Source organism: Dreissena polymorpha, chromosome 7, assembly GCF_020536995.1.
Source record: "Dreissena polymorpha isolate Duluth1 chromosome 7, UMN_Dpol_1.0, whole genome shotgun sequence".
NCBI classification, from domain to species: Eukaryota; Metazoa; Mollusca; class Bivalvia; order Myida; family Dreissenidae; genus Dreissena; species Dreissena polymorpha.
This window is the reverse complement of record NC_068361.1, coordinates 41,875,217-41,887,262: the sequence shown is the minus strand read 5'-3', so window position 1 is coordinate 41,887,262 and position 12,046 is coordinate 41,875,217. Positions and strand designations below refer to the sequence as shown.

At 34.0% G+C, this 12,046-nt stretch overlaps 1 protein-coding gene across 1 annotated transcript; it reads right to left on the bottom strand.

The window, feature by feature from the left end:
- Positions 1 to 8,812: 8,812 nt before the first annotated feature.
- Positions 8,813 to 11,145, bottom strand: LOC127839661 (neurotrypsin-like). The gene is made up of 5 exons (XM_052368044.1): positions 11,052 to 11,145; positions 10,724 to 10,899; positions 9,744 to 9,915; positions 9,409 to 9,524; positions 8,813 to 9,018 (listed from the first exon to the last, which is right to left on the bottom strand). Exons 1-5 carry the CDS (start codon positions 11,063 to 11,065, stop codon positions 8,813 to 8,815), a joined length of 684 nt encoding a protein of 227 aa, XP_052224004.1. The 5' UTR covers positions 11,066 to 11,145.
- Between the last annotated feature and the right edge of the window lie 901 nt (positions 11,146 to 12,046).

Sequence of the window (12,046 nt, the reverse complement as noted above, 5' to 3'; positions counted from 1 at the left end):
ATTATTGATTGTTGCAATATTTAAAATATTTTGTTCCGGCTCTTGTAACAGCAAACAAAACAAAACCTTTTTTTAAGAGATAATGTATTTGAAACGTATGAACGTGTGTTCAACTTTAATTTGTTAATCGGTTAATAAGAAACGATTTGGATTGGATGTTAAATATCCGCGTATAAATACCAAACCAGCTTGTTAAAATGACTTTCAATAACGAAAGCTACTGCGGGATGATACAAGTTTTATTGGTGCTTCGTCCATACCATAGGGATAAGTATCGGACCCGTATTTCATTTTATTTTATAAAATGAAAAAAAACAGCTTGAAATTCGAGGTCCAAAACACGACTTTTATCGTTTGAACTGAGGTACCATGAACACTTTAACCATTCGGTATCGAAGCTCAACACCATAAACAATTAAAACACTGTTACCGTAAAATTTAATTAAGAGTATGTTCGACCATTAAATCTTATGACCCGTCCTCTTGCTCCACAAGCCGATTTTAAAAGACCACCGGTAGCTGAAAAGAACTCACTCGAGGCACGAAGCTCGGTATTGCAGTTACTAAGTGGACATTGAATATTCCATTGTAGTTGATTTTTCCAAAACGTTATTCATGTATTAGTGATGGCAACATCTGGTATAAATCATGTTAAATGCAATCATCCTTATTGTGCATTTCTGAAAATGTGTATCTCTGAATTATATTATGTAATTTCAAGGATGCCCTAATTTGAAGTATGCATTGATTTATTCGCGCCAAGCGTTTTTAGATGCATATTTTATACAGATACATGTATACTAATTTTTTGAGAAAACTTCATAGACAAAAGCCTTACTTTTTTGTACATTAGCCGTCGCTAAAAATGAATCGAGGGGTGGGGTGGCCGTTCTTTTTCCGGCTATTAAAAAGTATCTAGTTGTTGGAAATTCGATTATATTTCAGAAAATATTAAAAGCTAATAAAACACAATAAACACACATAAATAATTCAAAAAGGCCCAAAACTTTGTTATTACCCCCTTATAACTCCCTGGGAATTGTAGATGTTCACACCTTGCACCTGGTAACCAAATGTAAGGGGTCTAGCAAATAACACCACGGAGTACCGAAATAACTATCCAACGCTTAACGAACGGTTTAGGGCTTGGGTGCGCAAATGCCATTACTCCATAAGCGAGGGTCTAATCCATAAAATTATTTTCTGCGGTCTCCACAACCTTTCCAAACATGCCGATATTGTGGGGGTAACATTACCTTTAAATATTTCCCCTTTAATTACCAAAATCAAGCCTGTTAATTCCACTGCGTATATTACATCCAAAGACAAGTTTTATAATTTCAGGGACCGGAAGTCGAACCTTTCTTGGGTTAGCCGGTTTGATTAGGCTGAAATATCGTCGATAAGGGGGTATTAACCCATTTAGGTGTTCAGATTAGGGTACAAGATTAATTTGTTTTTTCACGCTTTATAGGTTCCCGACATTTTGGCACATAATCGTGTAGCCGAATATGTATATATTTTTATTTTGTGTCAATTCTTCCTAGAGATATGGATATGCAAGATGGCCTGAGTGAAAACATGCTTACGATTTTGTTTGGTGGTCTAAGATTTAAAAATAATACATATTTGGTAAGCACTTATTAATCGTAAATGCCTACACGCGCAATTACAACAAATACGCTGTTGTTTACTGCACCACCGCGGTAGAATATAATTAAATAGCAATACAACAGTTTGACATTATATTTATTTACAAGAAAGGAACCTACCGATATAGATGTTGGACATGTTATATGTAGACATTAACTACCAGAAATGTTATTGTTTACGCACACTTGCACTCGGTTAAAAACACTTACCGGTAAGTGACGCGAAGTTTGCACAAAACGCTCAAAAATGTTGAAATACGCAAAATAACATACAGCCGTACGCTGATGGAAACAATGCTTCAATGTAAAAGTAATTTATCTTAAGACCTAATGAATTATGTGTCAAAATGGTAGTATCTTCAAAGGGCTTGAACAAGTTATCCGACCAGCTGAATTAGGGATGAACACGTAGGCAACTTAGGCAGCGAGCGAACAGCGAGGCCACAGAACATTGAGACGTCGTTTAAGCCAGAGATGTCATTTAAGCGTAATATTTACTAACTTGATCGTTCGGCAATTCCTACTGAGGGTATGCTAAAACCAATTACAACTGCTCAGTAAATACAACCCCGTTAGTCATGGTATTATAATGAAAAGTGCACTCTTAATCATTTTGCTGTTCTTAATGATTGAGGATATTCGGAGTTTACATCTGGTGATGTCATGTAATATGCCTATCAATTCCAATGTATCTAACATGTTCATATCGTGGACCAAAGTAGTTATGTGCAACATTGTTATAAAGATAACAATAGCTCAAAACAAATTCGATTATCTCTCTTTAAAATATATTGATGCTTTTTTAAAACGGGTACGTGTGGCAGGAAAGGATAGGAAAAGACACTGTATGCATGGTTGGTCTTTCATGGCTAGTAGAATATCACAGGGCATGGCAAGGCAGGCTTGTATTGCAGGGTAAAACCTCGACAAGGCAGTTTAGCGAAGGACTGTTTGTTGCTTGACTGGGCAGATCACAAAAGGAAAAGCAGAGCAGAACTAGTAGTTCTGAACTAGTAGTATAATGCAAACGGGTGCCTACGATGCTTGATTGGATTTTTTATAAATGCTGATTATGTTCGACATTGTCTTGACTAAAAGAAAATTTGTGTTCCGAAAAACATTTTGTGTCTATGCCGTTTAAATACAAAAATGGCCGCAAAAAACCCATAGAAAAAACACTTTTTTTTGCACAATGACACATACACATATAATTTTCACGATCTTGGTCAGCTTTTAATTTCACAAATTGATAACATATTATTCTTATGAAAAATGAATTTTTGGTGAAATATAATACATTCAATTAATGAAAAAATGATATTATACACGAAAAATCAGTACAAAAAATAACTGTGTTATCCATTATTGTGATATATAAGACAAGACAAAGGGTGGTGTTAATAACAAATGTGCATGTTGAAATATTTTGAGATATACTAGCCCAAAGTAGCTTGTTATGTCTATGTATGTGAATCTTTTTTTATACTTTTAGTTGCATGTACATCGGTTTAAAACATAAAATACATGTTTCTTCCTAATAATAGTAAAAATTAAGAACAAAAAGATCGTCTATAAAACAAAGGGCATGTTTATCTCACTCATTTAGCACTAGTACAAACGGGGAACGGTGGATGACATGGAGGTTTAATTTTAATGTGCTAATGAGTTTTTAAATTGTCTTGGCTAAAACATATTTTGTTACCACGAAAATGTGTGTTTCCATATGGTCTAAATCCATGATGACCGCCATATGGCCGTAATTTCACAAATGAAATAAACAACATAAAATTTTGGGTAGCTTTATGAATTTAATCAATTTATAAAAAATAATGTTTAAATACAGAAAAGTTTTTGAAATATAATGCATTTAATGTTAAAATTATTAAATACGTGAAAAATAACGAAAACAAATGTGTACCTGATACACAGTTTAGATGTTATCATCATGAAAACTACATTTATACACAACAACGAGACTAGGAATAATGAGATATTATATTTGATGTGAATATGATCAATAAATTTGATATATAAGACAAACAAGTGGGTTGGGTAAAAGGCGAATCTAAAGAAAAAATGCCTTATGTGCATGTTGATATATCTAGATACACTAGCCTTTTTAACTTGTAATGTTCATGTATGTGGATTTTTGTATACCTATAAGTGCATTAAAACGTATGTAATTAGCATGAAAATTTCATATCATCATGATATAATTATTTATGTAAACATATGACAAAAGTATCATATAAAAACGGATGAGCGAGAATCATATTAATGTCATTTTTTATTTCTTTAATTGTATGGATTATATTATCGTTGATTTTGGGTGAGAACATGTACACATACTAAAAAAACAAATTCACGCCTTACGTTCAAAGAGGCCAAATGAAATGTGTTTCCTATTCATAAGAGATGTTTCTTATAAATAAAAAGGCTGCACAACAGTTTTTTTTATCGCCCTTACATACACAAACTTGTAGAGAACAATTAGTTTGTTTTATTTCCACAGAAATAGCACAACGGCTATATATCTGGGTACATATGAACATATATCTAAACAACGAGTACTTTCGGCAATGAACACAATTAAGAAAACACTGTAAAAGATGCTGCAATCAATTAATTCATATTTGTTACAACATGAATATGCTGTTGTCCAATAGTATTTATGATGTACAGCCACTTCGCAGAAGAAGTATTTTGTTTATGGAAAAGACGAAATCGTGGTTGCAATCTAGGACTGAAAAGCCGCCACCTTTGCATAGACTTTATTGCGCCATTAAATGTGGCATCGCCGTTATATATGGCAGGCTACGAGATTCGTCGCAACGTTGACGATACATGTCGCAAGGAACGATAAATGTCGCACATCCTACTCACGATATTTGTCGCAACTTTAACAATAAATGTCGCAAAAATTTCAACTGCCTATATATGTCGCAACATTAACGACAAATGACGCACACCTTTTTAAGTCATTTTAAACATTAAAAGTTGAAGTAAAATGACTAAATCTTTAAGGTTAGATCTAGATTACCCGACGCGGTTTTTTAGGCCGAATATCGCCAGAATGGTCAGTTTTTAGTTAGTATTGTCCGGAATGGTCAGTTGTGATCAGTAGTGTCCATAATTGTCAATTGCGGTCAGTATTGTTTGAAATGGTCAGATGTGGTCAAGATTGTCCCAATCAATTCTTATAATTCTTGGCTCGAGTAGCCAGTTGTTGATTTCCGTGTGCTAAATGGACTGCTGTTATCACGATTGGCCAAAGGTTGTAAGATGTGATAAAACTGTAACATTATTACAGTAACACAAATTACGATAAAATTGAATTGAATATTGTATTGCTTTTTAGATGCTGTTATCAGACGGAAATGTTATCAGTTAGTTGTGGCCTTATGGAATATCGAAAGTCCAACAACATTGGAAAACCATTAAGCGGTGCCTCTCATCTTAATAACGTAGAAGGATTCAACGAAGCGCTCAATTGTGTTATTATTATTATGTATATCAGCATATTGTTCGAGCGCTAAACTTTTTACATAGGCCTGTTTATATTTTGAATATTACATGATGGATGCTATGTAATAGTGTAACGCTTTGATTTACCATTTTAATATTTCATCTGGGCTGTTTCATATGTGCGTTGTTAGAGTCAAGTTCTGTAAGAGCTGTTTGCAGGATTCGATTGCTGTATATCAGTCACTTTAAATGTGGCGTTTTGCTTGAAGCTTAAAACTGATGGTACAACTCTGAGTCGACTGATTCAAAGTATTTCTTTAATAGACGCTGACCTTCTGTGTTTGTTCCTCCATCACGGTAGTGTGGTGAAAAGTATGTGTTCTTCTTTTTCCGGAGTTATTCTGTTAAACATAATTTCAAAATAGTTTCGTCTAATTTAGATTTGTGTTTGGATTTGAGAGAAATCGCCTAGAGCTTAAATAAAGATTTAATATAATATAGAGCCAAATAAATCTAATTTTATACTGTTCATTGTGCATGTTTAAAATATGATAAATAATGTTTAGGTCAATGATGTTGATACATATTGTAATGCTCATTATCATCATTACCATTCATTGAAAACTTTGACGTATAGGCGAATGCTGTATGTTTATGCATAAATTGTTACATAAACAAACACCAGTGAAAGCTTTAAGTAGTTATCTCCGCTATATGATTCATTAAAATAGGGTTCACATACATGTACGTAGGTAAGTTGCGTTCGAACGTACAAACCATATGAAGAAAAAACACAACTTAAATATTCTTAGAATACCAATAGTTTACATGTTGCACTGTTGCCTTTTCGGGACTGCAGCAACTGTAAAACTTTCCCTTTCCACTAAAATATTCTTGACGACCTGACACATTTTCGAGGCGATGTATTTTACAATATCATAATGAAATGTGTTTGAGATGACAACAACGGGGATGTCTTACAAAACTATTTTTTTGCATGGGAATACATATCAATGAGGATTGTTCCTATATGGAAAAGTTGTATCCGTTTATGTGTATCTGTATTCTTTGTTGGTAACATGTCTTACCAAATTGAACGTTCTATAATTAATTGTACTTTTAACATATTTGATATTTTCTGAATCATTCCGGACGCCCATAATGCATATTGTAATATATATTATGAATTCATTGTTAATTAGAATTAGTCGATGATAGTGTAGTTCTGTGTTAATATGAATATAGGCGAGTATCATGAGTACATTATTTTCTAGATAATTAATTGTATGGGTTCTCGTTGAATTCGGGTGGGAACATGCACATATAGCATAAAGGAATTTACGCCTTTCGTTCACACACGTCACATGAGATGTGTTTTCTATTCATAAGATGTGTTTCTTATTAAAAAAGAGCATCAAACTAGATTAAAACTAGAAAGGGTGCGGCCGCGGCCGACGCGTATCCCCACGCCGCATGTTTGGTGAATAAATGAAGAAGTTATGTTAAAGAAAAATTGTGGGTGGGCGTGGTCTATGTGGGCGGGGCGACTTCATAGGTGCGACGGTACACTATTTGGAATTTTGATCTGACTCCTGGGTAAAAAGTTCGCCGCATGTTGTTAGCAAAATGAGTGAAAATCTCTGAACCGGCCCCACCGCAACCCCCATAAATTTTGACCCAGGGGTCAGATCAAAATTGCAAATAGTGCAGGGTCGCATATATGCTCATAGCTACCATGTGTGTAAGTTTCAAGGTTCTAGTCGTAATAGTGTAGGAGAAGAAAGTGGCCAAGACGGACGAACGGACGGCGGAGATAACCGCAATATCCCCACGCTTTTAAAAGCGTGAGGATGATAATAAATGTTTTAATAGCCCTTACATTCACAAACGTGTAAAGAATAATTTGTATGCAACAAGAAAATAAGCCAATGGCTTCCTATCTGGAACATATGAACATATATCTGTACTACGAGTACTTTCGGCAATGGACACAATTAAGAAAACACTGAAATAAGCTTCTGCAATCACCTAATTCATATTTGTTACAATATGAACATTCTGTCTTCAAATAGAACTAATGCTGTACAGCCACTTTGCAGAAGACGTTTTTTATTTATGGATACGGCGCAATCGTGGTCTCAATCCAGGACTGAAAAGCCGCCACCTTTGCATAGACAGTTGGGTATCCTGGTAAAGCACATCCTCTTCCCCATGATATTACGCCCATCACGTAGTAAAGACCCTCAACGCTGCACATCAGAGTTCCGTCTCCAGAACATGCATCGATGCCTCCTACCATATAACCGGCACACACCATGTTCGGAGTTATATTTGTACCGTATGCTTTTTTGCAGTCATCATCATCAATTAAACGAACTTCTGCTGCGCTAAGCACAGTCTGACCTGAGCATCGAATTTTTGAAATTTATAACGTATATTTATATGTATCTAAGAATATATTTATTTAATTTATATTATATTTGTAATATTATTCTAAACATTTGCTATACAACGCATGCCTCAATAGTTTTTTCTTTTATTTCTGGCTTGATTAAATGCTCCTAACTCGTTATTGTATATTAACCATTATATATTTGCTACATATAAATGGCGTTGAAAATAAAAAACAAAAACAATATCCAAATAAATAATTGCACGTGTAAATGAATAATAAGACCATCAGTACAATTATTGGGTCGATGCAAGCGTGAACAAAACAAAACAAAAGCAACATCAACAACAATCAAACGACACAATAATTATGCATGTGTTTCAAGGATGGACGCACATTCAGGGTTAATTGTTATGTCAATAGATACGTGACTTCACATCCATATTTTATAACAATGGAGACGATTACACAAATACGTAAACAATGGCGTTACAAATGTTCACAGTACACTTAAAAGATGAGAAAATAATAAATAATATTCTGCGTTTTTATCAGTTAAATGCTTTTTATTCATAGACATATTGTGTGTCCTGTGGTGTACGAAGGCAAGACAGCAAGCATAGTATACTATTACCGATACATTAAACAATGTAAATGTACATTATTGTAAAATAGAAAATAATAAATTGTATATAAATAAATCATCATAATTATATTTAGAGTTTTTTTGTGCGGGCAAAAAATATTCTCATTCCGTTTACAACATGCCACAAACGGCGGGGGCTTTTGTTTTGTGTATGGATATAATGAAAAAATAAATATATTACGCGATACCTTGATTAATATATGCCTTATAATGTTTTTCCGATGCCCATTAGTTGGATATGGGTATGTTTAATAAATATCTAAAACACTTTATAAACTAATCATATAAAATCTGATCATACGTTTAGAAAATCATTCATAAAGGTATCCCAATATAATAAAATATCAATCTAATGTGTTTAATTCATGATGCGTTACATGCATTTTTGTTGCAGTTTTGTATTGCTGTTTTCATTTAAGAATTTTAAGGCAGACATTTACTCAACAAAATCATCAAAATCTTAATGAACCGCGTACCTTCATTTTATAATTCTAAATTATATTGTAAGAAACATTAATATTTACGCGGAACGTCTCATGAGCCCAACGTTATCATTATGTTGTCGTTAGTTGTCATTGATATATACTTTAAATAAAGATATAAAGAATCTTTAAACGCATTAGTCTCATTCCTATACGATCACTAGACAACTATATTTCATCGTAGATGTACCTTTGAAATCTTTGAAAAAGGACGTTTTACCCCATCCAGAGATGTGGCATGTGAGCCCGTGAGCCCAGTCTCGTAATGCATGCTAGAATCCGGCAGACACGCTGGCTGTACTTCATCATTAAACTGTATGTCATACCCATTGTTTAGTTTAACCTTCATCAGGGCAATGTCAAAATCCGAGACGGTATGATCTAAATATGGTAAAAAACTAGTTACATCGAAACAACCCTGACAAGTGCACACCTAAATGATCAAATGTAGGTTACATATTATATAAATATCACTGAATAAGTTACAACTCGCCATGCTAATTTCGATACGGTGTATTGATGCGGTGGCGAAAAAATTGACCTTTGAGATTAATGTTAATGAAATATTAAATTAAATTATATTTATGTTTAAGCAGACATAAGCATATGGCTGGCAACACTTAATCTTTAAACACGCCATTCAAAAGATTCCAAAAATTTTTTATAATTACCAGCTATTTCATTTTTTGATATAACATTATGCATAATTACATACAAATAGAGCAAGAATTTAACTGTGCAATTCGTGTCACTAAGAAACACCATACTCACATGTATAATTAGGATGTTTAATAAGGTGCTCCAACTCAAACTGTTCTTCAAAGGTATCATTTTCCAAAAGGTCGTGGTCACCGGTATAAACCATAATGTCATCCTTGCCTATGTTCCTTAAATGTTTTTGTTTGTTAATATTAATATATTCTTAAATGAACTATTATTGATGAACATATTAACACAAATAACGTTTTCATATTTATTATGACCTTTTAAATTAAGACATCTAGCTGTGCTGGCAATGTGGAAAGAACACTACCATGATGTCACATTTATGCAAAACGATCTTCAACGTAACAATAACATATTTATAAATGCAAATGCAAACATACTGAAAATGGTGTGCTGCGCTAAGGATCCAACGGTCGTTCAAAATTATTACTCCACAAAAATGCATTGAACTCCTGCTTCGAACTCCAGCATGCCATGGATAGAAGCCCTTTTCTGCAGTTTTCCCTCCAACTATACGTTTCTTTCTTGAATAATGTTCCAGAGTTCGAAGACCTTAAACACCAATATTTATTTATGTTTTAGACGAACTAAACGTTGTTTTCTTTATTCTTCTATCGAGCCAGATTTCCTGCGGTAATGGTGCAGCTTAAAAATTATGTGCAGTGGAATTGTACAATGTTGTCTTGTTTCTTTAACTAGAAAAAAACATAACAATATTTATATGTATTCAAGTAAATAATATGTGCGTCCAAGTATAACACTCTCCTAAGTGTCTACTATTGATGGTAATTTAGCATTAGGAGGATACTGTTAACGAGAATGTGAATGCATTTTGAATTTTTTATTAAGTTATAATTTTTTGATCATTTACGTTAATACTATCTAATTTTTTGTTTGGATATTAATGTTTAACTTTTGCAAAAAAGGTTTCATGTAACGTTTCTTCACACTACAGATAATAATACTGATAAAGAGTATCTCATTTTATCCACTCCAAAACGTGTACACTACGAAAGAAATCGATTTTACCTTAGTATGGATTAAACATTATAGGCCCAAGTAGTCACAATATAGACAATAGTGGTCCATTGCATGATATAAATGGGCAACTATCCACACCTTAACGCCGACTGTCTTTAACAAAAACATTGCTTACTTCATTGATATGCTAGCAGAAAATGTATAACCTCCGGGTGGTGATGTGATGTATAACCAGTAAATTGGTTAAGCGAGGTGATGACTGACAACATTTCATAATTTCCTCCTTCTGGCTGCATAAAAAGCCAGCATCTTCATTACATATGTACTTGAATAACATTTTACAACGATTCATCGTGGCAATCGCTTGACAGCTACTCACCACATTTTGAGCTGCATACAACTGATGCACCTTCGTGGTGCTCACAGTTATGAAACCCAAGACCAGAATGGCGACATGCCATGATGGATGATTCGGTTCCGTCACAATGTGCATCATCTAGAAGAATACTCGAACTGCCTTGACCAAAGTGGGATTCATTCAGCGCTCTCCCACCACTGCAAAAAGGGTATGCATCATTATCATTGCATCATTATCGTAGTACCTAACATCCAATGTTTATATAATTGAACGTAACCGAGCGATTTCAGATAGAAGGCATTACACATTTCCAGCCAAAAATCAGCTGAAATATATACATTAAACTCACTCATATCCGAGCATTTTGCAGATGACTTTGGCGTCAGTGTCGTCCCAATTATCGCCACACACAGTACCTCGTTCAGTACCGATGATAATGTCTACACGTCCAGATCTTCTATTAGGACCATTTACCAACTGTACTCTCGCCTCTTTGAGAAAAACATGAATGCAAAACGTTAGCAGTATATACCGTATTGTTATTTCGTCGTTCCTTTTCAATATTTTACTTCTTATGATATGCTGAATATTAAATCATTGAGTTATTAATTTGCAACCGACTGAATTCAGTCTTTCATATTGCTGTTTGATTGGCAAATCTTTAAGGTTAATTATAGTTTTACATTGTCTTTTTAATGATCAAATCTTAGAAGTTCGGAGCGTCGAGGGCGATATATATATAGCTTTAATAATGTTTTTTAAGTTAAGTGTTGTATCTTCGTACTGATTCGTTGTGTGTACGCACTTGGCCACTTTCCATGTATTAAAGACAATAAGATGACTACAATCTAACGAAGAGAAACTACAGCTGCCCTAGCAGTATTGTATTCCTATTCCTATATACATAAGTTTGTGGTCCTTGATTTAATGCAAGTGACCTATTGCCAAAACAGAACGGCACAATACGAATCAATATAACACATATTAGAACAACATAACAAACATATTAGAATAAAGTTGGGGTCACCGCCTTGGAACGTTCAATGCAAAGCACTGGGGGTTTTAACCGGTTTTAGGGCTATCAACCTCACACTTGGCCAAGCAGTATTCAAAATACATATAAGTGTTAATCAAATTAAACATAATAGCATTAAAATTCAAATTAAACAATAATAAAAGGGTATTAAAACGCACACGTGTCAACTACATCCCTTCTTTTTACAAAAAGAATAGAGCATAGTATAGTTAATATTTCAGATCATCATCGTTATATCTTTTTAAGAATGGTTCATTAACAGCTCTTGATCTTGTTCAGGAGAATAATTTTACATGTAATCATTTCTG

Excerpts from the sequence above, each read along its gene's own strand:
- LOC127839661 (XM_052368044.1), bottom strand. Across the intron at positions 9,916-10,723 it reads TGTATGCAGCTCAAAATGTG|GTCTTCGAACTCTGGAACAT; the intron begins GTGAGTAGCTGT and ends TTGGTGTTTAAG. Across the intron at positions 9,019-9,408 it reads TAAACATCCTAATTATACAT|ATCATACCGTCTCGGATTTT; the intron begins GTGAGTATGGTG and ends TACCATATTTAG.